General features: G+C 49.8%; 1 protein-coding gene across 6 annotated transcripts in view; it reads left to right on the top strand.

The window, feature by feature from the left end:
- The window catches only part of EDA2R (ectodysplasin A2 receptor), a 49,873-nt gene that overhangs the window by 6,547 nt on the left and 15,431 nt on the right, over positions 1–27,895 (top strand). For 3 of the 6 annotated variants that reach the window (XM_062584563.1, XM_062584565.1, XM_062584564.1), the window contains 8 exons: positions 566–676; positions 1,393–1,571; positions 2,525–2,610; positions 2,996–3,160; positions 3,711–3,857; positions 4,511–5,025; positions 5,809–5,857; positions 6,271–8,315. In XM_062584563.1, coding sequence (XP_062440547.1) covers positions 590–676; positions 1,393–1,571; positions 2,525–2,610; positions 2,996–3,160; positions 3,711–3,857; positions 4,511–5,025; positions 5,809–5,857; positions 6,271–6,566 — 1,524 coding nt within the window. In that variant the 5' untranslated portion in view covers positions 566–589 and the 3' untranslated portion in view covers positions 6,567–8,315. Of the gene's footprint in view, positions 1–565; positions 677–1,392; positions 1,572–2,524; positions 2,611–2,995; positions 3,161–3,710; positions 3,858–4,510; positions 5,026–5,808; positions 5,858–6,270; positions 8,316–17,304; positions 17,701–27,895 lie in introns of those variants that run through there. The other 3 variants (XM_062584567.1, XM_062584566.1, XM_062584569.1) reach the window with 2 other exon arrangements.

The following is a 27,895-nucleotide window of genomic DNA, read 5'->3' as shown; positions in this document are numbered from 1 at the left end:
GAGTAGTAGGGGGTTGGATGTGTGTCCTGCTCTGCTGACTCTGCTGGAGAACATAGATCATCTATGTCCTGACATAGGACATCAGTGACCAAACTGATCTTTGATAATGTCAGAGCAAAACAGCTGAACTGACCGAAGTTCATCTGCCAGGTCCCTAATGAGCTTTCTATCTGATAGTCTGGGGTATCCAAAAATACAGTTGGAACTAGTAAAATTCACTGATTTCCTGCCAGATCAGTGGCTCAGTAATCAGTGTGTCTAGCTTAATGTTGAAAAAAAGTCTGTTCCATGATAAAGGCTGCTATACGGCAACAAGAATGGACAGTTCATCTGCAGGCTTAGCGAGAAATCCTCCTCTTTCCTTTCTTGGCTCTTAGCATATGCTGCCCTTTGGATGAGAGCAGACAGCCTCACTCCTGCCAAAGTGACATTCTTGATGTGTAAGAAATGCAGGCTAATGTCCGTGCGAAGGCGGAAACTTTTTTCCAGAAAAGGGCACGCTGTTTGACTTGAGAGTGTTGAGACTTGCTCTGACCTCTTTGCTTACTCTCCTTGCCTTCTTCAGGCTCCCGGCACCTCTCCAGCTTCAATGGACTGCCAAGAGAGTGAGTGTTTGGATGAGCATGAGAAGAGCACCCTGTGTAGATCTTGTATGCCTGGGCAGGAACTTTCCAAGGTAATTTTGCTGCTCTGGAAGGAGCAGGACTCGCCTACCACCAAGGCTCTCATGGTGCTAGATAAATCCTCTGCTAGTCTTTATTAGAAAAGATAATCTTAGATCCCAGCATTTTAAGAAGAGCAGAGACTCAAGCAAGGGGAGGCAAGAAGCTTCACTCATCACTGCAGTGGACACTGGATAGGAGGATGAGCAGGTGGAAGTAGCAAGCAGGAAGGGATTTCAAACTGATGCTCAGGAGCCTTCTTCTTTCCTGTCTGCTGGTAGAAATCCAAATTTCCTCTCAATCTGTAACCCCAAGTAAAGCAGTAGCTCTGGACAGTCCAGCCAGGCCATGCTGGATGGATATAAGCAAGACGTTTCGCTTAAGTCTTTGAATTTGGTCCAGCCTTGGCAGTATCAGTTCATGCTTCTTGACCCACAGATACCAAGCTTTGTCTCTTCCACCAACAGTTGTTCCTGGGCTGCATAACTGTGGTAGGTTTCCTGTGGGCTATTGCTGGGCAGAAAAATGGCTTCCTTATTTTTCTCTGTGCGATCAGGTCTGCCACTGCCTGCTTTGCAGCTGTGTACTGAGATCTCTCAGATCTGAGGATCTCTCTGCATAAATCGTATCTCTTTCACTGTCTGCCCTGAAAGGAGTGTCATTTCCCTCTCTATGACTTTGGGACCTGAAGTGGCTTCCCATGTCATGAACCCAACCTTGTATCTTGTAGGATTGTGGAGATGGTGGAGCAGGGGATGCGCAGTGCGTTGCTTGCCCTCCTAGGAAGTTTAAGGATAGCTGGGGACACCATGGCTGCAAGCCCTGTCTGTCTTGCGCCCTCATCAACCGTGTCCAGAAATCCAACTGCACAGCAACTACCAATGCAGTCTGCGGAGAATGCCTGCCGGGGTGAGTAGAGCTGGGTCCTCTGCACAAAGGGTAATGGTAGTGATTGCAGCTGGGAGGGAGCAGGTGGGGAGGGGCTGGGCAGAGCGAGCAGTTATCTGAGGCTACTTGTCACATGGTACTTAAGAGGAGCTGTGGTTGTCCAGAGCTGTCTCTTTGAAGACACTGCCAATGATAGGCAAATCTCACCCACCAAAGGCTCTGAAGAAGGCAACCTGAGAGCTCCTGTGAATGAGCAGTGGAAGTATATTCCTTTCAGGCCTAATTTATAGACCGAGTATTATAGAACTTATAGAAACGAGTGTCTATAGACCACTACTGTTAGTAGCCTCCAAAGAGGGCAATAGAGACCAACCCTAGAAAGATGAGTTGCTGTGTCCAAGCAGTCATATGGAGGAAGCGTCATATGTGGTTTCTGTAACTGTCCACTTTTAGTTAATTTTTTAGAAGAATTACTGAGTTAAGACTGCTGTGTACAGTCAGCCTGTGAAGCGCTGTAGAGCTTTAGAGCATTTACTGACAAGCAATGAGGTTTGTGACAGAGGGATGAACGTCAGAGGCCTGGGTGTTTTGGTCTCTTCCCAGCCAGACTTGCTAGCTGGAGTTTTTCTGTCATTTTGTTCGGCTATTGATCACTACCACCCTCTTTGGGGGCTGTCCCAGAGTGATTCTTGGCAAATGTGGCTACAGCTATGAAAAGGTAGGTCTGAATTTAGCCAGCATTCGAGACAGATGTTTTGCTTTGTGGCTTCCCAGCATGCCATGGCACCAAGGAAGATGGATCAGTTTTCTCTGAGCTGGCTCCTGGTAAATGAAGCTACTTGTTTTTTCAAAGCAGCGTTGGGCCAGGCTTTAAGCCAGCCAGCCTGCAGGAGCAGCGCGGGCTGACATCGGCTGGGGAGCGCCGAGTCCCTTGCCCGTCGTGTGGCTGACGCGCTCTGTGCTTTGCTTGGCAGGTTCTACCGTAAGGCCCGGATCAGCGGGCAGCTCGAATGGGAGTGCATCCCGTGCACCAAGCAGACGCCCTCCTCCGAGCCTCAGTGTACGTACCCAGCAGCCCTTCCGCCTGCTGCCGTTCTCTGTCACGGGGTGCTGAGCTGTTTGCAGGATAAAAGGAGTGGTGAGGACATCCTAGAGCAGGTTCATGGTGCATGTTAAGTCAGCATCCTATCACTAGTCATTGTGATTGCATTGAAGGCAGACACAAACTCAGGCGGGTATTTGAACCATTCTTTGGCCATTTTTCATCGTTGGCCAGCTTACTTAACTGGAGAAAATACCAAAACACTGCCCTGTGGAAACCTACTGGAAGAAGGGAGAGTAAATACATGTATATTCATTATATAGCAAGAGGGAAGGGACAGGGAGAGGAGTGGCCTGAAGCCTCAGAAATAAACTCCAGTATTTTGTGACTGGTTTGCTTGCAGGTCGGACCAGAACAAACCTGGTGAAGGTAGCTGTCCCCACTGTACCACCACAAGACACAGCCCTTCTTGCACTGACCAGCAGTGCCCTGGTCATCATTGTACTGGTACTTCTGGCACTCTCCATCATCTACTGCAAGCGTTTTTGGAAGAGCCAGTGCCAGCGAGGTGAGTCAATGCATACAATATTTTTCTGTTCCTTCTTCCTTTGCCTTCTTCTGTTTACACATGTTCTTCACTCTTCCCTTGTAGTGTAGAGCATTGCCATTAGCATTGCTTTTCTTGAAGCATGAAGTGAACCAAACTTTCCTCTGTTCACAGAGGATAAATACCTCATCATGCTTTTTTCACCTACAGGGCTTCTCTTTTGCTTTTTCTGCTCAAAGACATGGAGGAACCTTTCTCTTCCCTAGTACTATAATTAGTAGAAGGAGACTGTTCCATGCTTTCACTCATGCATTCTCTCTTCCTGACGTTTCTTAAGGGCAGGCTGAGTCTGAATGGCTTTTGGCAGGGCAGGACTAGAGCACCAGGAAATACTGAGGCAGAAGAGGAATATGCTTGATAGTTAGGGTTGGGGTGCACTGGCATCCATCAAACAATATACCAGTATGCTGGCGTCCCCAGCTCCTCGCAGGCAGACATACCACATAACTGAGGACATTCTAGGGAAATAAGCCAAGCCTTTGCTCAGACTGGTTCTCCTCTATCCTCCAAGTCTTCCTGAGGACTCAGAATTTCTCAAGCCAGCGAGCAATGTTCCCGGCCTCAGCTGCGCCTGGCAGATTTCTGTGTGAAGAACAGATGTCTGGTCCCTGCTGCCTGGGTGTAAAGAACCTGAGCCCCTGCTACAGGCAGGCAGAAGGTAACTGCTCCTTTTTTTGGGGGGGGGTGGGGAGTAGAGGGCAAAGGGAGACTCATGCTTGGTTCTGATTCACACAGTCTTAAGACATACTGAGTTTCTGTTACGAAGGAAGGAGCTGGAAAGTATCTAAGTTCACCAAAATGAAGCATTTTTTCATGACACCAGTTCTTTCTACGATCAACCCTGTTGTGGCTCCTCTTCAGCACAGAGTTTAGTGCTACTAAGGATCTGTTCCTATGGTCTGTGTGGAAAGCAGAAGTCCCCCTGAATTCCACTGCAAGAAACACAGGAGATACGCAGTGTTCTGGGACTTCTTTTAAAAATCAGTTGCAGATCTTGTGCCAGCAGTGGAAAATACTCAAATTCAAGTCCTGTAGCTTCTGTGTCTCCCTCCAGTCAACTCCTGCTGTCATTGTAACTCTGGGAGTAGGATTGACTGAACTTAAGGAAAGGCTTGAAAATTGCCTTGTTCAGCAGTGGCATGCTGGGATAGAAGTCTGAACACTTACAGAAGGCTCTTTACCCCTCTGTGCGCTGGACATGTGGAAGATGAGATTTAAAGGATGGGCCAGTAGACCTTTTAAAAAGGGGGAAGTGTAGCAGAGGAAGGGAGAACCCAAATATTGCTAAGCTGCAGAGATTTTTTATTTTAGGCCCTGTGGAAGCAGTTCAGTTCATTTCAGACGGAGAAGCCATTGGTCTTCAACTCCCAGCTCTCCAGCCAGAGTTGGAATTGCCTCAGGTGACTGCCATCAGCCCTGCTCCCAAATCCCAGCTGGTGAGGAGCGTCCTGGAAACTCAGCCCCTGATCAGAAACTCGGGCTGCGGCGACTGCTTCCTGGGGGTCTTGTCTCCCTCTGACTTCAGGCAGGGCCCAGCCGGGGTGGTGGAGGCCCTGGCCCCTCTCTCATCGTGTGCCTCAGAAATGCAACACAAATGGCCCCATGCCCCAGTGGAGTGTACAGAGCTCGATCTGCAGAAGTTCTCCACCCAGATGGACTTTGTGGGCAATGAAAGATCAGAAGATGCAGCGAGCCAGCTGGCTCAGAGAATCCCAAAAGAGAACAACAATGGAGCACTTGAAGCGAAGAATGGACTTGTTTTGGATCTGACAAGGGGCCTGTCCTCAGCCTTCCAAAATCCTACTGCTGAAAGAGGGGAGCAACCGGTAAGTTCTTCCAATCTCATCTCTTCTCTAAAGTAATATTGACCAACTCATACACAGAAGGCTGGAACTGCAGGCAGATTAGGCAGGTAGGTTACTAGTATTAAGGGTAATTGATATCTAGAACTGCCTAGTAATCAGCAAAAATGATTAGCCAGCTGTTTACTGATATATTTGGGAGCAAAGAAGCTCATTTTCTGTGGGTCAGGCAAGAGGCTGGACCAACTGGTGAGACAACGTAAGTCCAGCTTGTCTACCAGAAGAAAATAATTGTGTTCTTACTAGGGATGGTTTTTGTGAAGTGGATGTGACTGGGCACTAAAGGTGGCATAAGGCCACCAGCGCTCAAAGGGCCACATTCAGATATTCGAAGATGTAGAATCAATTTATTGAATATATAGGCATATCTTTAGCTATGCATAAGTGTTGCTGTCTTGAGAGAGTCTTGTACCCTTGCTCATCTAGAAAGCTGACCTGGCACTCGAAGGCAATGATTCCTATCCCTCACCAGTTAGTTTGAAATGATCCAAATGATTAACATAATTGAGGTTCATAAAATGCCTGGTAAAGAAATGTATTTAATAGCTTAGCTCCAGGTCATGATTTATGGAAGCAGTTTGTTAGAAGGCCCTGGAGTGTCCTGAGGGGGTTGTTAGCTCTACAGGATGGTAACGCTGGATGGACAAGAGCCGGTCCTTTGTACTCCTGTGAATGTCCTAGGAGCACTGGCAAGCACAGTTGTTGCTCATCAGACTGTCTCCAACCTTGAGGTCTTTATTTTGCCAGGTGAATGATGCCCAGAGCCTTGTAACTCAGATCAGCAGCACTACAAAGGGTAAGCATCTTTTCACCAAATCTTTGGGGTGGTAGAGAGAGGCAGATTCTTGGAAAGGAGCTCCTCCAGAGGCCCACCATCGCTGTGTTGGGGAGCCAGTCTTCACAAGGATTTATGTGACTTCCGTAGGCTTTGGTGCTAGTTTACAGAGTAGATTTTCTGTGATACCGCCTGGAACAACCTGAGGGTGGGTGGTGAATGGGTGCTCAGCTTTTACCTGTTAGCAGCCTCCATGGGTCTGAGAGCTAGCTCCATGTTGCTGAGCTCTGAAAATAACAGTGGAGGAGATACCTGCCTTGGCAAGATGGCATTTCACCTGCTTTGCAGGGGCTTTAAAGTGGCTACTCTGTTTGTTTTTATCCCAGCTGGGTATGTTGGTTTCTAACCACACTTCGCTGTATTGCTGCCCCCAGGTCTCCTAGTGGCAGAGCTGCCCCATTCCTTGGTGCAGTCACTTGCCTTCTTGCTAGACCCTTCCTTGAATGGTGTGAAGAATTTCAGCCACGTGGCACTGGAGCTGGGTGTCACACCCCAACTGTTGGGAAAGATATCTGGATTTGAGCAACTCATCACTCACTTCACCTACTCAGGAGACACTGTCACCATTCCTGTCCTGGCTCAAGCTCTGCAGCGACTCCAGCGGTTTGATGCCTTGCTTCTGCTGTGCGATCACTTTGCTCTCAGCCATATTCACGGCCACCAGTGCTAAGAGGAGACAGGGAAGGCACAGAGGAAACTCTAAGCACTGTCTTTTTTTTGGTAGGGGAGAGGATCTGGTATCACCATGGTCACATAATCTCTTCCATGTGCATGTGGTGATTATGTGGAGATGATATTTGCATCATGGAATAGAAGCATGTGAGCAGGAACATCCCTCCTAGGAGAAGAGCAGAGGCGTGCTGGGGAGGTGACAACATCATGTATCCTCACAACCTTCACCTCTGCCCTTGTGGGTAGTTGTGAGGTTTTTCTCAGGCCCCTCCAGAATCTGTTTTTCTTCAGCTATATTTACATTCTTGTCCAGAAACTGAGTGGCCTCACAGTTGCTGTGCTGTCTGCTCGGTGGATTGGTGATGGTGTGTAATATTCTTTGCAAACTGTTAGCCTTCTAGGCCTTATGATTATTTCTGTAAGGTTCCTCAGCCACGTTTGGTGCTGAGCTTTGGTGTTTGAGGACGGCCTTTGAGCTGTCCCTACTTTAGTGATGGAACAATTCTTCGGGGGCTGTACAGGAGGGTCCTAAGGTATCTTCCACTTTAATGGCATTGAGTGTTGACTTCTCCTCAGTTGTGCAGCTTTCTTACAGGCCCAACAATCACTTCTTTCCCATTCCAGCTTTTCAGATGTTGGACCTTCTTTATTTGGCCCATACTGTGTTTTTTTGGTTCCTGTTGCCACTTTTTCAGTTTACTTTTTGTTTGCTTCTTCCTCTGCACAGTTCTTGGAGGAGAACCTGTTTGATCACTATGGCAGAAGGGGTTAGCTGTTCAGTTCATGTGCCACCCCAAAAAGTGGCATGTTTATTCCATTTCCCTTTTGTGAAATGGTATAGTTTTCTTAAAGGAGTTTTGGACTGAAGATCAGGACTTTTAGATATCAGTTCTTAAAGTTTATTGCTGTATTGCTCTCAGCCAGGGCAGCAATTTGTTTGCTGTCTTCCCCGGTCTCCTGTGAAACGCGTCTGCTCTGATTTCTGGTTTTAAGACCTGATGCTATGGTGACACTTTGGGGTAGCAGAGGCAGGGCCACGTCCACTAAATTCTGCAGATCCCCGTGAGACGGCTGGAGGCTTGTGACTAGAAAGCAATTAGTGTCATGCCAGCACCAGGCGCATACAGATTTAGCTGAAGACCGAAGCTCCTTAGCACAGCTTCATTGCAGGGAGTATAAAGTCACTGTGCCAATAATGGCAGGGCAGGCTTGTTTTAAAATGATCTTTTTCTGCCTAAAAATGATGTAATTTTCTGGTCTCTGAGAGCGCCTGTTGTGGAGGGGAACACCCTTCTGTATTTAAATTGCTCTTGGAGGATCTGTCAGAGCTTGCAACAGTTTCGCCTGCGTTAGACTCTCCCATGTTCTTGGATGTCATCCCCCAGGGCAGATTCCACGGCTGGTGGCTACAGGTTCCCGGGCTGTTTTCATGAAGCTGCCACCAGCTCCTGGGTTTTTGGTGTTGAGCAGGATTTTCCTGGGCAGTTTGGCGGGCTGGATTTGAGGGGATGTGATCGAGTATGAGACTATCAGGGTCAGCCGCGGGGCTGGAGAGGACCTGCCGCTTGGAAGCTATGCGGGCAGAAGCAATGTTAATCCAGGCCTCTCGCTCCGGTATTTTTGTCAGGGGCGCATACTTGAGCAGAAAAGGAGGCACACCCCAGCCCCGCAGCCCCCGGGGAGAGGCCGTGCGGAGGCGGGAGGAATCCGGGGCTGGCCATCAGCTGCAGGAAGCTGCCCCGGCGAAGCCGCGCCAGCCGCGGGCGGCTGCGGCACGCGGCGGGCGCCGGTGCGGCTGCGCGGCCGCCGCGCTCGCCCCGCCGCGCTCGCCCGCCGCGGGATTCCTGTCGCGCTGGGGTCGTCCGCGGCAGCAACTGCGCCCCGCTCGCGGGGCCGGGAGCGGGGCCAGCGCCGCGGGCGCCCGGCCCACCGCGCCTCGCGTGCGCGCGGCCACAGCCCCCCGGTCGCCTTTAGGTGGCATCCGATAAGCAGCTTTCAGACAAGCTGCGCGGAGGTTTCCGAAGCTGGAGCGTGTCCGCCGCAAGGCAGCAGGCAGCGAGCCCCGGGGCTCCCGTCCAGTCACCGCAGGAAGGCGAGCTGGTTTGGCCGGGGAAGGCAGGAGGCCTGGATCCCCTTGGATCCCCTGAGCTGTTGGGAAAGTCCAGGCAGAGCCCGAGGACAGGGCTGCCCCACCATCCCGAGCGCGGGATGATGCTGGCACTTGATGAGCAGGTTACCTTCTCTGTAGGGTGGGCGAGAAAGCCAGAGGATGTCTGCACACCTGAGCTTCCTCTCTTTGGTCAGGACAAGAGGACACGGGTGGAGAGACTGCTGCCTTCAGGGGGAGAAGCAGGCAGGAGGCTTCAGCGTGGTGAGTTCCTCACCAGGCAGTCTGAAGCGGTAGTGAAGCAGCCCCGGGATGCTGCTTTTGTAGCGTCTCTCCTATTGGTGCCGTGTTGTGCCGTGCCTCTGTGGGTGGAGATGGCTTCTGCAGCCCCCCTTGCCTGGGCAGGGTTGGTGTCTGCAGGCAGGGGTCCGTGACTCTGGTGAGCTCTTTCCTGGCCATGCGGCAGGTTAGAGTCCAGCAGAATGTTTTTCTCGTAGTGACCGTTGGGATGAGCTCAGGTCCTCAGTATCTTGGTGTTGAGCAGTCGGGGAAACCAGGAGGCTGTTTGCCGGGCACGTGCACGTCTGCATCGGCACGGGATGAGCAGCCAGCGCTGTCCACTTAGCGCCGCAGGCAGCAAGTCCTGCTTGTCGCCTGTGAGCCTCTGAGTGAAGGATGTTGTGCTAAGCTGCTTTTCTCATCCCGAAACCTAAATTGTCCTTTGGACTGCCTTAGGATTTGCAAAACAGCAGGGCCCCACAGCACAGCGATACTGCTGATTTTTGCAAGAGAAACTGAGAAGATGGGAAGGACCAGTGAGAAGAAGGCAGGGGCGCCCCAGCGCGAGGAGTGGGGAGACTGAGCAGCTGCCAGTGAGAGGAGCAAAGTGGCGGGGAGATCCCAGGGACTGAGGGCTGGAGGGGCCCTGCTGCTGGGCCGTGGTGAGCTGCTGAGCTTGGGTGAGCGTGACCTCCACGGCCATCAGCTCTCTGGCCTCTAAAGGGAAGCCAGAAGCACTGCTACCTCCCGCGCCGCAGTCGCTTTGGTGTTTACATCTTTCTCTGAGAACCGTAGACGAGCAATGACATGGAGAGATGGTGCTCGCTCGAGTAGCATAACGTCTGATCCCATTTAAAATCGGAGTCCAAACTGTCTTTAAATTGGTGGGATCGGGACTTAACCTCTACTGTGATACACTGGGCAAGAGAACAAGCTTGTCTCGTTTCTCCCTTTCTTCCTGTGCCATTTCTTGGCTCCTGAATCTCCTTCCTGTCTGGTTTTTGCTTCTCCCCTTCCTCTCCTCTGCCTTCTCTGTGCACGCGAGTCCTTGCTGGGTGGCGGGCAGCACGCTGCTCCTGCTTCTCCCGACGGTGCTTCCCAATCACGGTGCCGGTGACCTTCGGGGAAGGCAGCTCTTTCTTCAGATCAGCCTGAGCCCGGTATTAATAGCTGCTTTGTTTCTTTTTCCCCTGCTCAATGCTGTTAAGACTTGAACGTGCCCGGGATGTGGTTAGATAACGCAGAGGCATGGACTGTTTCAGCTGGATGTGACACCTTCCCCTGCTCTTTACTTCTCCCAAAGCCAAGGTCACTTTACTGCTCTTCACTTTGCGGGAAGCAGGAGTATTTCTGTATCCCTGTGCCCATTTTAGGCCGGGGTTGGTCAAGCTCTCTTTACATGCTTGCTCCATTGCGCAGCAGTCGTAAAAACTATTTGAAGAGCAAGTGCAGACTGGGGTTAGATATTTTTGTGTGTGGTTTATCTGCAGCGCGGAGAGAATGTTTGAATTAATAATGTAGCAAAATCAATTAAATGTTTAAACTCTTTGTGGGTACACTTACTCACTTCCAACAGGAATTAAGATAAATTCAATACAAGCATTTAATTCTGACTGAGAGAATTCATACAACTTATCTAATCAGCTATGGCTTTGAATTTGAAGCCAACCTGGGTGAATTTTCCTGCCTATCCCTGTGTACATATGTCACAAGTGCCACCACTGGTAGGTTCAAAGTGCCACGAGCAACCTGGCTCCAACTGTGCCACATCGCAGGACGCGGCCCGAGCAGAGCGGCAGCGGCTCCCGTGCCCTTTGCTCACTGCGGCGCCTGCTTCTCTGCAGCAGCAAAATCCTCCGCGTCGGAGCACGCGACGGGCAGGCGTCACTGCTGAATTGAAAGCTGAGCGTGTAGTGAGGAATCCTCCGTGCTCGTGTGCTGCAGACTCTTGCTGTTGGCTAATGGCTCGTCTGGCCCTCTTGAACTTGTTAAGCAGTTTTGTTGATGGATGGTCTCTGAAAATTAAGAGGATCTTTTTTCTTTCTTTAGAGAAATCAATCCCATTCCCTTTATAGTGTTTAAGTTAAACTATTGTTTTTCAGCTGTTTGATGTCTGAGCAATGTTATTTGTGGTCAGAACAGGCCGTGCCTGGAGGAGGAGATGCTGGCGTGCGCGGTCCGTGCGGGCCACGCACGGTCCGTCCGTGCAGACGCACGATGCTGCGCTCGCCAGGGCCGGGAGCTCTCAGCGAGCCCCGGCGCAGGCGCTCGGTCGGGCGCGCGTGGGGCGGCTCTGCGACGTGTCAGCTCTGCGGGGAGCACCGGGCACGGGCAATTTTAGCCAGGTTCGAGCGTTTCCCGTGTTCTTCGGCCACCTGGGAGCCTTCGGCGCGGGGGAGGCTGGTCCCGTCCGCGTGGAGCTGCAGGGCTGGGCTTTGTATCTGCCAAGTACGAAGAACTTGCAGCAAGCGCCGCTTTGCGCTTGCCTGGGTTCGGGGGCAGGCTGCCTCTTCCAGCTTCCATGGTGGCAGTGCCAAAATCAGCTGTGTTTACAAGGGCCCAAATTTCATGGGCCTTAAATTTTAGGTACCCAAGTCGAGACACCTGTGATCTGGTTTTCCCAGTCCAGCTGAGGCCCTCGAAGGAGGGGGAACCACCTCAACCATGAAAAGCAGGGCATAATTTGGCATTTTGGACATGGGAAAACTGACGGTCACAGGGTGGGTAAGCTTGAATTTCTTTAGCTGGGAATCAGTCAAATTTATACTTGACTTTTGTTTTTTCTTTCTAATAGTTTTTCAGCATGGTAAGTGGAATGTAAGGGAAGGAAATTCCCATGGTGCTGATTCTTGCATTTCAGCCTCAGGAAGCTGTTAATGCCAGTCAGGCACGGCTCAAAGAGAGTTGAAACAAATAAAGTAATCCAGCATCTGTGCAAGCTTCAGCTGGGAATGAGCAATGGAAATACACACTTCTGCAGTGGGAATTTTTACAAGTGATTGTTTTGATACCAGTCTTGTCTGATTTAGGGAAGAATTTATATGGTGTGTTTAAGTTCAGTCCTGCACACTCTTAACAATAGGCAAATACTTAAGTCCTATTAAAATGAGTAAGTAATGAGCACATCCTTGGGTGCTGTTCTCGAACAAGGTGCTTACAGAAATTGCACCTGCAATATGCTCTTACGTGAGCAGGCAGTACTGAAGAAAACTCAGTTTTTATGATACGAGCACATTTCTCAGAGAACTCTGCAAGCGTTACGGGGGAATGCCCTGTGTGTTTTAGATTACTTAACAATACAAATTCTAGTGCTTTTCTTTAAAAACAAAACAAAACAAAAAACAGCCATGATACACCCATGGTGGATGTTATTTTTCTTCTAAGGTTGAGAATAGGTTATTTATATTTTTGTAAACCTTGTGTCATTAGCATTGTAATTCTGAACTGTAGTCGTTTCCACTGTTACTTGGAGTGATGTCCGTGTTCGGACAAAGACGCGCTAGAGCTCCTGATGCTCTTGGTCAGAGGGGTGTCTGGAGTTCCCCACATTCCACCCAGGCGTGGTGCTTTGGAGTGCTGTGTGTTCCAGTTAAATAAATTTCTCAATTAGAGGCGATGGTCTTCAGTGAGTTTTTCTTCTCCCCTTGTGCCCGTGGGTGTCGGTGTGCCTGGCTGTGATAGCCCGACGCGACGTCCGCAGTTGCCTGCCCGTGCAGGGGCCAGCGGCACGCGACGGTGCGTGGTGGGAATGGCCGGGAGTCCCTGCGCGAGGCCAGGGCTGCCGCAGCCCCGCGGGCACAGGCACAGGCACGGGAACGGCGGCAGTGGAGGTTTCTCGTGGCAGACGAGCCTGGCTTGCCTGGGGGGTCCCGTCAACCTGGACCCTGCTCCCACGCCGTCCATCGACCCTCAAGGAAGCGGTCTCGTGCTGCTGGCGTGGCCACTGGTTGTTTTTCCATTTGCTTTTCTTCGAAACGCCCATGCTCCCAGTGAGGTTCGGTGCGTGGCCTGCAGCGTGGGGATGGGGGAAGAGGCTGAGGCCGTGCCATCTTGCTGCTCAAGGAGCCACGGTCTCCAGGCCCAAAGCTTAGCTGAGGAGCAGTTGCTAATGTAATGTAATTACATTGCTTGTGATGACTGTTCATGCCCTTAAGCTTGGTCTGCTCTTTAAAATAACTGTTAGAGAAAAGGATATGATTGCTTTTAATTAAAGCTATTATACTTGTCCAGACTCTAGCGTATTTTATAGGTGCTTGTACTAATACGGCTTATTTGTATGGTAAAGAGTATCCACATGCAGTGTACTTACGTGCAGTCCAGCGAGCCTGCATCACCAACTATACCTGTACTGTTAAAGCAATACAACATGGACAGATAAAGAAGATTCTGAAATTAAGGCCCAGAAGAACCATTCATAACTGAAGGTGCATCATCGTTGAGCATAGTAATTATAAAGGTATTTAGCTTGCACAGTTTCTAGAGAAGTCATTTCCATGAAGCTGCATGGATGTGTGGGACCTCTGTTTTGCAGGTGCTTGAGATAATACGCTCCATGTTAATACTGGAATGAATTCATGGCCATACGGAGAGCAACCAGCCTTACTGAAGGCCTGCAAGGAATAAAATGATCCTTATGTCTTGGCATGTATTGGGCCTCAAGTAGAACATGACAAGGATTCCTCAAGTAGGCACGCTGCATGGGTTGTCTCAAACCTAAGGCTTGAGTATTTCCAAGGAATGAGGTCAGTCTTGGGATCTGGGCTGTCAGTTGCAAAGGCAGCCCATGCATAACAGCTTGCCTGAAGCTAGTAGCTGACTGCAGGAAGGTCACATTTGGAGGAGAGTCCCAGAGGCGTCATGGTTGGGAGAGCAGGATTTGGGGAAAACAGTCTCTTGCAAGTTGTTTGGATAAGAATTCAGAGTATAGCTTGCCTTATCTTCATGCAGCTCTTGTTTTCTGGGGGTTGGAATTTCCACTCTGAGGTGTTTGAGGACTGGACACACTGCAGTAGGTAAGGTGTGAGCAGTTCTGGCAGAGATCTGTAGTGGAGAGGTGTTGGTGGTTGTTGCATTCTGCTTATTTCTGCACAAGAGCAGGTCATTACTACAAGGGTCTGCTCTTCTGGAGAATCCGCTGGCATGACCACACCCATAGAAATGAGCTGCTTGCATCTGAAACAAGAGTTCCCTGTGAACTCCTGGGGCTTACATCCCCACCGTGCTCCTTGCCGCAGAGTGTGTTGTCCTGTCTCTGCTTGGTTTTGGCTGATGCACAAGGAGCAATGATAAGCCACATTCTCTTCAAAGTACTTGGGATTCTCGCTCTCGGCAGTGAGATGAGAGTAGGAATCTGTGGTCTAGAGCTGGCAGGAAGAACACACTCCATGCGAAGAGAGATGTGTGAGGTGGAAAACCAACTACCAGAGTAGGCGGGCTCCTAACTTTCTGATTCCTGGTGCCCCATCAGCTACAAGCTGCGCAGATGTTGGCACCCTGTCAAGATGCAAGGGTACCTGCAGACCTCATCTTGACTGCCTCCAGGAGGAACATCTCCAGCTAGGATGCAAAGCTGCTACAAAGACATTCAAAACACATAGGCCACCTGTTTGACCAGCCTCCAGTTGCCGAGGATGATGTTAGCAAACGCCATTTAGACCACAGAAAGCAACACACTGAGCATTCTCCAGAGACAGTCTTGAATAGGAATGCAAATGCATGTCCCCACTTTCATAGCAGCCACAGCTCACAACTAGAGACCCCCCAAGACAAATACTCCTGGGTGGTGGGATTTTGCTTCGGAAGAATGCTGCTGAAGTACGTGAGGCCGTCAAGGTACATTACTTCATCCTCTAGAGATGCAGCTACAGTTAAGGAAATGCTCGGTGGGAGCCCGCTGTGATGCCTCCAGCAAAGCCAGGGTAATTAGCCAGCCCAGCACTGACAGCAAATGCCCAACCCCTCAGTGCCTGTGTCAGCAAAAGCTTCCAAAGCTTTTCCCTTGTGTGCGGAATCTGAAGGCACCAAAGAAGTGCTTTTATAGTCTGATTTTTTGTGCAAACTCTGTGTTTGTCCATCTTTAGTCTGATATGATTTGGCTTAAAAACAACATCATTGCATGAAAATACAGAGCAAAAGACCGCACTGGCAGGGAGGAGAGGGGATGAAGAGGGAGCAGACAGATGGAGAAAGGCAGGTCTTTTATCCTGCAGAAAAGGGTCAGAGGAGGAGGCCTGTGCTCAGCAGGGGACTTTACCGACTGAAGGGCAAAGCTGGGGAGGAATGAGCAAGCAGCTACGGCTGAAGCCTGAGGAGCAGCAGGAGCACCTCGGCAAATGCCGCTCTCCCGCTTTTGCCCTCCGTTTACCTGCCATATAGGAAGCTATGACTTTCTTTTTCTTGAAACACAGACCAGGTGGGTCCGGGGAAAAGGGAGCCACAAACCGTGTTGTTTCCTGCCTTCTGGCAACATTAGGGTTGAACCCTGAGTTTAAGAAGTCAGGAGGGCTCTCGAGGCTCGGTGGGAGAGGACTCCCAGTCCTGGGGTCGGGGAAAGGGTAAGAAAGGAAATTAGCTGTTTGCAACCAAATCCTACCACCTCTCTGGTGCGTGTGCTTCTCATATCGCTCCTCTATCGGCAGGACACAACGCGTTGTAAGTGACTGCAAAGGTGCATTTCAGAGCCCGTAACTGTGTGTTCGCAGCAGGCAGAGGCGTTCCCCTCCTCTTGCGCAGTTTGCAAAAAGCCGCTACAAAGCTTCACGGTTCGTAGGCTGGGGTGACCGATGGCTCTTCCAAGCAGTTGGCATCGCCAGCGCGGTGGGAGCAAGGACTGCTCCAGCTCGCTCGCCCTGGTCTGTGGGTCCCCAGTGGGGATGGGGCCAGCCCGGCCGGGGCTGGGGGCCGCGAGCGAGGGAAACCCCCTGCAGCCAGGCAGGGAGCCAAACCAAGAGACGAATAAGAGGACGATGGTTCCTTCTGCTGGAAGCAGAAGTTCATTCTTAAGGGCAAACATTGCAGTACTAATCATTACACCTTGCTCATTAAAATGAAAGCTTGCTTTCCTCAGGGACAGCCTAATGCCAGTAATTATTGCTATCCATCAAAAGTACATCATTATCCCAGAGAAACTGCTGTATTGCTTCCCTAAATCCTGGTGGTAAACGAGGCTTTTTGAGCCTGGAAAGCCTATTTTTGTGTAATGGAGCCAACAGGCTGGAAAAGGGGCTGATATTGGATCCAAATGCAGCTGCATTGCAGAGCAGAGTTTTAGAAAATGAATTATGTGTTTTTGCAAACTCTTCAAACTCCTCTTTGGCTCCTGCTCTGAGCTGCTTTTAAGAAATTAACGGTTTACAAACAGATAAATATGCCGATCGGCTACAGCAGAACGGCCCCAGTTGTCGGAGTTCGCGCCAAGTCGCCGGAGCGCCGAGCAGGCAGCGCCTCCGAGGACGCGTCCCCGCGGGCCGGCGAGGCCCCCGCGTCGTCCCGGCCGGAGCCGCCGGGCTCTCGGCGCCGGGCCGCGCTCGCACACACGCACGTACTGGAGGAAGGCCGATACCCTCCATTTTACACAAGGAGATGGCGCAGAATGTATCAACAACGCTCAAAAATTGCGTAGGAAAATACTGCACTCGCTCGCACCTGCGCTCGCTCTCGGCCTCCTTCCCTCGGCCGGGGGAAACGCGAGGGCGGAGGGAGAACCGCTGGCGCCTCGGCGCTGGCAGGCGTGGGCCGCCCTGCCGCGGGGGCCGGCGGCCGGGCCGGGCCGGGACGCGGCGCCCCGCGAGCTGAGCCGAGCCGGGCCGGGCCGGGCCGAGCCGAGCCGAGCCGGGGCGGGTTTTCCCGAGAGCAAGGCTGGTGGAGAGTGTCGCCTCCTGCGCACACGGGAACGCGGCGGGAAGCCTTCGTTCTAGCGTTTCCTATCGTTTTACACGTGATTCTCCGGCTCCGGAGCTGCGTTTCGGGGATTTTTGGAGTACGGTGTTTGATAAAACCGGGTAAGCGCCCCGGACACGCCGCTGCCCGGGCTCGCGCGCCCTCCACCGCCGCGGCGCGGCCCGCTCCGGCACGGCCTGGCTGGCCTCCGTAACCATGCTGCCCCGAGGAGGACAGCTCACGCCCTGACTGGAGGCATCTTCCTGTGGGGAGAACGTGGGGCACCCACCGCGGGCCGCCGCGGAGGGCGAGGGGAGCTTCTTTGTGCCCCTTCAAATCTTCCATTTCAGCCTCAGAAAGCACTGCAAAACCAGAAGTGCTTAAAGCAAAGGAGCAAACAGACAAAGCTCTAACACAGAATTTCCTCACGTTTCCAAAAGAGCTTCTGTATCTCTGCTTTCTCCAAAAATAGGGACAAGAAACATCAGGACTTGAAAACTGCATGGGACTTGGGTCTTTCTGTTACACTTGAAGTATCTATTGGAAGAGATATCAGCTAAGCTGGTGTTGTCGTGGTTCCCCGCTAAGGACTGGGTTTGGTTAGGATTTCATGCACTTTTTTCCTGATTTTAAACACAGAAGGAAAATATAACTGCTGAAAGCTCACAGCACTTCCCAGTCTCTCTGCTGCCCGTGAAGGAAAGGTAGACGAGTCTCTTGAGTGCAGACTGGCAGCGTGTCCAAAGATCTCCCCACCTAGCCGAGCCTGACCCTGCGGCAGATCTTCCAGGGGATGGGAAAAGACGGGAGCAACCAACATAAGGTAAATGAGATGAAGGAAAAGAGTCTGAGAGGAAACAAAAGAAAACAAACAAACAAACAAAAAAAAAAACAGGTGAAAAGACTAATATGAAAATCAGCAAAGCTGCTGCCGCCCAGCTCAGGGAGGCAGCAATCGGGTGGAGCGCGGGGGACGCCCGGCCCCGGCAGCCCCGGGGAGCAGCTCCCGGCGCGCACGGCCGCCGATGGCCCCGCTGCCACCGCACGGGCAGGCGCCCCGGGCCGGCCCGCGCCCCGGAGCGTCGGCAAAGCTCCTTTCGGTCCCTACCTGCTTACATGCAGACTTCCAGACTGCGCTACGGCTCGGCTAGCCACATAAATCATGGAGGAAGCCAGAGGCAGAAAGCTTTTGCAGATGGTTCAGATTTCAGTCCCAGCAGCACCAAAACTCTCTTCAGCTTTCTTCTTCTGCAGCTCACACAAAGGGAAATATTTTATTATTTAAGAAGAATAACCCCTGCAATGAAGCTGCTGCTCCTTTCTGTGATTACTATTCCTGTGTGCCATAGTGCTCTCACCAGGCCGGACCAGGCTGCTCCTTTCCTCTCTCCCTCTCCCTCCTCATTAAAACAATCAAGGGTTGATGCCGGGTTGTAAAGGCTCCCATGTGCTGTGGGCCAGATTTGTCTTCCTGAGCACAGCTGTGATTTGCCTTTTTAAGCGGCATGCCCAGGGCAAAGGGTTCTTCAGAGGGCGACTGATGATCCTGCAGGGTGGGGTGGCTGGTTGAATGGAGGGTTGGGGAGGTCACAGCCCAGTAGCAATGATTAGTAAAACCCTCCATCCAAAAGGAGGGAGCATTGCTTATCGCCCATTTCAGAACGGCCCTGTCCCCGCTGTCTTGAGCAAGCTCTCCTGATTCCCCCCTTTCAGATAAGGCTCAGGGAGTCACAGGCTCATCCAGTCTATTGCAACTTATAATTAACTTGAGTTTGTAGTAAATCCATCATGGAATTTCTGGGTGATCCAGGAACTCCTTACGATTCTGAATTCTGCTTTCTTTAACGTGTTTTATAAAATACAAAAAAAAATAAAAAGAAAGGTCTCTGACATCAAAGCATGTACTTCAATGTGTTTGAGTCATTCTGGTTTCATACCAGCGAAAGGGCTGTTATGCTTTAACTCCTGCCTAAGAGACTTCCTCAATCTGCAGCCTGATTTGGAAAGAGTTTTATATAACATCTGAGAGTTGAAACATGGCCTTTGTTTAAATGAAATTAAAACATCAGCTCGGTACAATGCCCATAGGTTATTAAACTATTAAAATCTGGCTGCCAAATGTGGTTTGGGGCAAGGGTTGTAGTGCAGCATGTGCCACTGATGATTATCTCTGCGTGGAGGAATATGACGAGTAAAAGCTTTTGAATTTCAGTTCTGGAATTGCACTTGGATTTGTGGGTGTGTAGGAGAGATCAGGTTTCACCCTTCTAGCAGGACCAACACTTAAAATGGTTTTATTAATCCAGCAGTGCTTGTGCTTTTTGCTTCCATTTATACACTCTTAATTCTAGATGCCATAAAACTATTTATAAAATAGAAGTTCCAGTAAAAATTCCATCATAGATGGTAGACTCTGGGGCTTGGGCTTAAAACTAAGATTTAAATCCACATTTGTCATTTAAGCATATGACTTAAGCACCAAACCCAGCTGACAGGTTCCTCTGATGTGGATTTGGAGCCTGAATTGCAAAGTGTGAACAAGTCCCAAGCAGGGATCCCATAGCTCTGCAAATGTGTTGAAGGTGGGGGAGACGGGTACCCAAAAGAAAGTGGGATGAACTCTTTAAATAACAGCATAGCGATTTAGAAAAAAATAAAAAGGCCTACGTGATCACAAGTAAGTTAAGACTTGAAATTAACGGAGGGCTGAGAGGAACACAGTTCTGGACGGCCTCGGTTGGGCGCGTGTGAACAACCCAATGAATTTTCAAGGTGTTCCCCTTAAGCTCGTCAATGAAACTAAATGATTTTTTTCACCCCAAAATGATGGACTCAGTGATTTGGGAAGTCCCTTCTCACCCTGAACATGACTGGACTGGCAGCGATTGCTCTTTCGCTGGCAGCGGGAGTTGATCAGAAATTCATCTCTGGGCGAATGTGTCAGAGGCAGGAGAGAGGCTGTCTCCATGCGGTGCTGGGCCATGCTCACAGGGGGACGTTAACCTGGAAACCTTCTAAGGAACTGGTGGATTACACCTGCAAAAAACAACAAGCACATAAGTGCTAGGAAATGACTTCTGGGCTTTCAGGGCCACCACCCGCCCTAGCAGGGAAGGCAGGGGGTGGCACAGGACTAGAGAACCTGGCCAAAAAGAGAAAACATCTTGAACAGAGACAGTGTTCATAGCTGATTCAAATGTCATGGAAAAATAGGTAGACTGAAAGCGATAGTCCATGTGGGAATTAATGCAGGTTTTGCTTCCACCACACAGGAAAGCGGTAGGTGCTCTCAGGGGGCAGTGACTGAAGTGGGTGCTGCCTCCCGCCGGGATCCTCCGCTCAGTTTCTTCCGCAGACAGAGAGGAGAAGAGTTGGGGGAGGCACAGATAAGATCCTGCAATTATACAAAGATGGGAAACTGCCGCTCTGGGAGCGCTTTAAGAAGCTTAATCTGCTTGTTTTGTACTAAGAGGTGATTTCAATGCAAAAGCTGTGGAAGTATGACACTGTAAGGGTATTCTCATGGAGAGGACACAAGTTCTGTGAGCCTGTACCTCCTGGGGAAAGGTGTGCTAAGAGCGAACGGCAGCTGTGCAGCCACCATCTCTTGGTGGTTTCCACTCAAGGCTGAATGATATTCTGGAAAACATGGTGGCATGGGCTGTGGATGAACGTTCCTAGGAGCACTCTGCTGGAGCAGGGACCCAGAGCCGGATGCTATGTCCAGGCTGGCGTGGAGGGGGCGGCTGCTCAGACGCCTTCCAGGAGGCCTTCTACCCCCTTGCACCGTCCTGAGGGTCAGCATGAGCCTCTTCAGCCACCAAAGCATGCTCTATAGGGCCTGGTTACCTGTCAGATGGATGTAACCGGCTGCAGAGGAGACTAGAGTTGTTCATGTAGCTGAGGTGGAAGAGATTTTTGTAAACATAACCTATTCCAGAGAGTGCTTTTCTTCTCCGAATGCCTTTCCACAGCTCTCTGTGAAGTGTCTGAGATGTCACCTCCTCACAGCTGTACCCATGTAATTTACTTCTTCTATACACAACTGTACTTACTTTTTCTTGGTCATCCTTAAAAAAAAAGTTGCTTATTCCCTATAAATGCTTTGGGCTTGCTGGTTAGGAGGCTGCTATATGGTAGTGTGTCTGTGCCAAACTTCAGGTCATCTCATCAGCAAGCAGCTAACAACCAGGAGCTCTTCTCTGCCTTCGCTTTCGTTAGTGGTTTGCCATTTTGCAGCCCATATAGGCAAAATTGGCTTTTTTTTTTTTTTTTTTTTTTTTTTTTTTGAATCTAAAGGCAACCTGCATTATCCAAATGGATAATGCACCAAGTGGGGTTAGGATGCAGTACTTCATTTGTCTTGTGGCTGTTATTATTTGAGAGGGAAGTTTTGCTTTGGCTCAGGGCTGGCCTTTTCAAAGCCGACGGGTGGCTATTCTCAGGGGAATTCAGCAGGGTGTTGTCCTCCCTCACGCTCTGCCGAAAGAGTTGGCAGAACTGATGTATTTTAATGAGTTGTGTCATGAGGAATTTAAAGCATCCATTACTTTCAAAATTCCCCCCTCATTTAAAATACATAAGTAGGAAGCAGTAGGTAGGAAATATGCCCTTTTTAATGGTAGCTGTTCTGCTTGTGAGTAAATATCCACAGAAAAGCCCATTTTTGCCTGAAAATGCTAGAAAACATCCTGGAAAGAGCAATCCTGTTTTGGCCCCAGAATTGTAAAAGGACGGTAGGAAAGAAAGCCAGGTAAAACCTCCAGTGATCAGAGATGTGTGTCTTTTTATTCAGCTCACGTTACATACAGATACCTGCTGGCTAAATTCAAAATAATGCCTCCAGCAGGGAGGTTCTCCTCAGTTTACAGGCTCCTTTTTAGTACATAGAACAATGAACAAAATTCATTAATCAAATACAAAACCTGCCCTAAAAACGAAGACATATTTCAGGAACGTTGAACACTGGTGGGTTTCTTGCTGCAGCAGCAGCTCCACACCGCAGCACGCCTGGGGTCAGCAGCAACCTGGAAACACAGCCACGGTAGCAGGGAAATGCAGTAAACCACTGTTTTTCAGGAAATGTACAGGAACCACAATACCCTTTCTCAGGGTGCTCCCATCAGAGACTTCAGTACCATTCTAGGTGTTTCCTGGTGATTCTGGGGAAAAGATAAAAAAAATAAAGGATCTTCTAATGAGGAGAGGTTTAGTAAATCTTCTTGCTTTTCTTCTTCTGTCTAGTCTATTCTATTTTGTTTGATTCTCTTCCTCCTCATCAAGGCTTAAAAAAATGGAGAAAAAAATGTTGTTCTGCCACCTGCACCGTTGTGTCTCAGTGAGTGCTGCTTGATGCAACATCTTCCCTCCAGAGGCACGAAGTTCACTTGGCCTGCAGAAGCAGACAGAAAAGCCACAACTGTCAGACATCTGGCTCCGCTCCCTCCCTTTCTGCTCTTTCACCAGCGGCGTGCCAGGTCAGGCAAACAGGGCTTGAGAGCAGTGACGAGAGAAAGAAGATGCCAAAGACTTAGGTCACTGATCACTTAATTCCTTTTTGAAATAGCCTGACACAAGACATGGCAGCAAACAGCCATCGTGTCTGTCTTGAGAAAAGAACCGAGGTCTGTTGCTCTAAAACTTGCCTGCCGTTATTTTTATTACACATCGTAAATTATCTTCGTAGCGCCATCCAAAGACTGGTGACCTTGAAATCGCTCTGGTGACCACGCTGAAGTTGGCTACAAGTGCAGATTTTCAATAGCAATGACTTCTGCAGATCCGCCTGAGGAATACGATGCAGTTCTGGCAGAATGGCATGAACTGTCAAAATAACATTTTCAGCATCACTGGGGCTACTTGCAGCTCCAAGCACCACTGCAGCTCCTTGCCAGCGTGACACCAAGGCTTCACAGTCTGCCAGGACACAATGTGGGTTACATATTTATGCATATAAAGTAAGCCTATGAATACGCTAGACAGACACGACACTTGGAGAGGATATAGGCCTTTATGTTCTAGTAGTAGTATCAATTTCAAGGTAATAAGCAGGAATTCCATTATGGAGACAGTCCCCATAATTGTCCCCTATAGTGTCAGATAAAGCAATTATTTTTGTCTCCAGAAGACTAGATTATATGTTGCATCAATCTGATTTTATACAGAAATTCTTACATTCCTATCTGCTAAGGAGATTTTTTATGGGGCCGTCACAGAAACTTGAAAGGAAGTGTGTTCGTGTGACAGCCGGTGGTGGTGTGAAGTCAGACACAAGGCTTCTGCAGGGCTCAGCTGGTTGACTCGGCCCCCTCGCCGCTGACTAGTGACAGCTGCTCCTCAGCGACAGTCCGTGGCACCGCGTGGTGTGGTCGTGAGCTGCGGTGTCGGTAAGCAAGGGGCTTTAACCCAGTCCTGGCTCATGAGAGTATAAACCTGTATTATGTAGGCCAGATGTGGTAATTTAACCTTTATTACTGGGGAAATAAAAAAATACTGTGGGGAGGCAGAATTGCTTTTGTTTTGATCAGGATGGGGACTTGCAGTTATTTCTTAAGGAAGGGTCTGCTGCCGCTCAGTGCAGTAGCTGTTTGCAGACTTCCTTTGTTCGACCCTGTTAATTTGCTTCCATTCTGCTTGGGCTCACGTTATCTGTCCATTTTGGGCGCAATTAGGAGCATTACTCAGACACTCACCAGCGCAGTGGCAGCATTGGCAATGTGTTGCCATTCTCTGGTATCACACCATCAGTTCTGCAGGTGAACTGAGATGACCTGAGTCCTCTTCCGATGCAGCCACCCTACACACGGTGTTGCCAACACATCTCAGCAGTGACGTTACTTCTGACAAACCTGCGATTAAACAGCAGGCTAATCGAGACAGGCCAGGAGGTGCTGTTATCCTTGGAAAGGTGGCACTTGGGAGCACTTGGAAATCAAACCCCAGGAAGTGACCCTGGAACATCTGTCGGAAAGTGGGTAGGGATTGCTGCTGCTGTCCCACCAGTGGTGGAGTAGGACAGTTTGTAAAAGCCTTGACTCCGAACGCTGATAGCTGACTGCTTCGTTATGCTTGGCTTAATGAACCTGCTTTATCCTTTCAGTACTCCTGCCTGGGCTCCATCCAAAACATGGAGAGATCAGAAGCATTTTTCTCCCTACCACAGCGTAGGAGGCGATAGCTCGAGGGAGCAGGCGTGTTTACTTTTCAGTCAGTGAGACGGTAGAGCAATCTGCCCCAACTTGAGGAGAGCCTCTTCATCTCTGTCTGTGGCAGAAGTGGCTGTTCATCTTTTTCCAAGCGTTAACTCCGGGCATGCACTTTGCAGCTGAACTTCCTGTGTGAGGTTTGGGCTTCTTCCCCCTCTTCTTCCCTGATCTTGTAATGAACAAATCTGGTAACTGCATCTTGGTGCAAGAGGATGGTCTCCAACATGGACCTAGCTGCATTCCCACTTCCCACAGCTTGGTCTGGAGCTAGCCAGGAACATTCCCATTTATTCTTCAGCATTCTTTGGACAGCCCTTCTCTTCTGTTTTGCACTTGAAGAGCTAACTGCTAATAATTTTATTCTGTTTCTTCTTTCTGAGCTAATTTTCTGACTCATTGTGAGCTTTTTTCTGTTTTGTTTTTGCTAATCTGGTTGGCATTTTGTGGTTTCTTTGTTCATTATGTGATAGGGCTATATAAGGGGATTTGTCTCTGGAATTCAGGTATCCTCTGCTCTGTGTTTTCTGTTATCTCCTTCATCAGTAATTATGCTGAAGGCAGTTAGATACATTTGGCATGAGCTAACATTAATAAATCTGGGTTGTTAATCACTCAGACATCTCTGCTGAGTCGTTGCATACTGATGTGTATGTGCTCAGATCATTTCTCTGGAGCAGGCTCCTAGTAACGCGGTGGTTTAATAACCTCCCCTTTACCCATCCCCCACTCCAGGGCCCTGTGTCTCGAGGCTTCACCCGGACACAGTCCAGCCACCTCTGCCACTGGTGCTGCAGTGGGCTGGGGCGTGGGACGCAGGTCCTGCCAACAGAGCAGGCAGGAGGAGCGCTCCAGCATCAGCCTCGCGAGCCCTCAGCACGGCCGCGGTGGGTGCCTGTTGGAAATGGGGAGAAAATACCCCCCAAAATCCGTGGTCTCTCTGTCCTTTTAGGATGCTGCACATTCACAGGGGTGCTCTTCCCAGGCTGCTGGTCTGGGCCCATTTTGTCCACCTCCATAAAGCCACACGGGGACAGCGATCCTGGTTTGGGGCTCTCCCTTGGTGCTGATGATCTTGGATGCAGGTCCCCTCGGCCACATGGGTACAGCGATCCTGATTTGGGCTCTCCCTTGGTGCTGATGATCTTGGATGCATGTCTCCTCAGCCACGTGGGGACAGTGAGCCTGCTTTGGGCCCCCGACTTGGTGCTGATGATCTTGGATAGAGGTCCATTCAGCCATGTGGGGATGGTGGTTCTGGTCTGGGGTTCCCCTTGGTGCTGTTGGTCTTGGATGCAGGTCCCCTCAGGTACATGGGTACAGCAGTCCTGGGCTAGGTGCTTCCTTGATGCTAATGATCTTGGGTGCAGGTCCCCTCAGCCATGTGGGGCTAGCGGTCCTGGTTTGGGTTCTCCCTTGGTGCTCTGATCTTGGATGTAAAAATCAGTTCAGGCGCTGGTCAGGAAGCAATCCCCAAATGCCAGGGGTGTGGCTGAAGACAAATTGATGTATGCTGAAGCACATCAACATCTGGTTACCTACGCAGTTGACTCAGACCTTGACCTGCTATAGCAAAACCAAAATTTCCTAAACCCTGTTTCCTGACCTTGGTGAGGTAAACCCTCAAAGTGTCGTAACACACCTTGTGTCTGCAGTTTGGTAAATACCATCTCTTGCCCCTCCATCACTGTGCCTTTCCTAGTTTGAAGACTGCTCAGCTTGTCCTTGTTTTGTGTCATGCAACCTATTATTCGCCTGAGTGTGAACAGTGTCCTGTGTTAATCAGGGCATCCTCAAGCATTGCGAGAGCCTCAGGCAATGAGCAAAGCATGCGAGGCTTTGAGTCCCATTCAGGCATTGATAATTGCCAGTTTAGATAGCAAAGTCATTACGAAGACTCAAGACTCGGTACAGTCAGCACTTACACCCTGCCCATTTAGGGCAGAAAAACTCAGTGAGCAAGAAAAAGATGCTGCAATGGACAGATCCACAGAAAACCAGCCAAGTAATTTTTCATGGCAAGAGGTAGCCAGCTGCATGGCAGGGGATTGGCAGTAAACCAAGGGAGTACGAGAAAAGACCTACTTCTTTGGAAGGGGTCCTTTGATTCCTCCAGAAAAAAGAACATGCAGCCATTTAAAGAAAGAAAGAAGAAAAACACTAAGCGATCTCAAAGATGGGCTAGAGACAAGCTTAAAAGACTTCACGGAGCTCCTAATTCATCCGCAGCGGACAGGAGCAGCACGTGCTCCCAGGGCACCTTTCCCATCGAGCAGATGACGGGGGAATGACTCCACGGCTTGCTGGCTGCCTCCCAAAACACGGCCATTCCCGAGGAGCCATGCCACGTACGGTCGGTCCGTACCACCGTTCCTGGATAACTGCCTCAAGGAACTGGTGAAAATGCCTATCTATCTATCCTGTACTGGAAAGCAGACCTGGAAATGAGATTTAATCCCAGGCTTGGCTCAGACCGAGAATTTGCCAGCAATGCAGTAGATTTCATTTCAGAATCATAGCACGAGTAGTAGCTTTATATTACTTTTGTTGTTGCTATGGTTATTTCATAGAAGCTGAAAATATAATATATATGTGGAAAGAATGTAGAAAGGTGCATATCCACCTGAAGAAATATCTGTTTAGCAACAGAAGAGTTTTGTGTGTACAGTGCTTTATACAGTGGAGAAGAAATAGTGAGAACGAGGCTGAGGACACATATTAACAGATCTTAGGCCTGGCTTAATGGAGCTCTGTTTTTGAAGTAGTGGCTTTGGTCTTTCTTGGTCTAGCTGCCACCAGGAGTTTTATAGTACAGACACAGATCTCTGTGTAACAAGTCTAAGCTCGGGGGCTGCCTGTAGGTTTGTTTAAAATTTCTGCTTTGAGGAATACCAGGTAACTCAGTGGTGGATCGGCCCCAGCTGAATTCGGGTTGGCGTCAACGCAGACATCTCCGCCCCGGTGCTCAGCTGCAGCAAGCAGCTCCCGAGCTGCTAGAGAGCTTCTGGAGGCAGCAGGCAGTTTTCCATTTTCTGTCGTTTCTGTTTGAAATGTTTTGCAGGTATTGTTGTAAGAGCCCTGAAAAGTTTTGTCGGGGACAATAAAGCATAGCAAATAAGGGACATGTTTCCCCAGGATGATATTTTAGGTGACTTTTTTTAAGACTGTGCAACTTTCAGAGGATACCGGTGGTGTTTTTTCCACGAATATCTGAATCAGTTGAATAACTGTACAGCAAATGAGCCCGTGATTCACTGCTAACCAAGCTCCGTCTGCCTTATTAGCTGATGGATGCTATTATTACAGTTCACTTGGCACTACTCACACAGCACTAGATAAATGAGTACTCTTTCTTTTAGTTATTGCAACTTGGCATGACTCCTATTACCTCCCGGCAAATGGTGAGTTTAAAGCTTGTTTCCTCAAGGGGTCCTGCAAGAAAATATTGGAGAAATCCCACAGCCCAAACCAAGTCCTCCAGAGCCGCAGCAAATGGCAAAGCTGGGACCTTCGGTGATTTGGGGCTGTTGTTCCACCCTGGCTGCACACCAGATCTTGAGGGAACGACCCATTTTTCCAGCATCCTCTGTTGCATTTTCTTTTCTGCTGGTTTTGTCATCCCTGTTCTGGACTTTGAAAATGTGGTCTTTTTTTTTCCAGTTTGTTATCTTAAAGAAGTACCTTCTTGGATTTTTTCTCTTTTCAGTCTTGGTTTTCCTGTCTCATAAAAACTAGCTACTAGAGCTGCTGTCCAGTCTTGACAGGCTTTCTGGGCCCTGCCAGCAGGACAACCTGCTGCCCCAGCACGGGGCACACACGGCTGCGGGCAGCGAACCTCTCGGGCTGCTCACTGACCTGCGC

The sequence above is a fragment of the Rhea pennata genome, chromosome 11 (genome assembly GCF_028389875.1).
Source record: "Rhea pennata isolate bPtePen1 chromosome 11, bPtePen1.pri, whole genome shotgun sequence".
In the NCBI taxonomy this organism is placed as follows: domain Eukaryota; kingdom Metazoa; phylum Chordata; class Aves; order Rheiformes; family Rheidae; genus Rhea; species Rhea pennata.
Note: the sequence above shows the minus strand (reverse complement) of the source record. Positions and strands in the feature narration are given on the sequence as shown.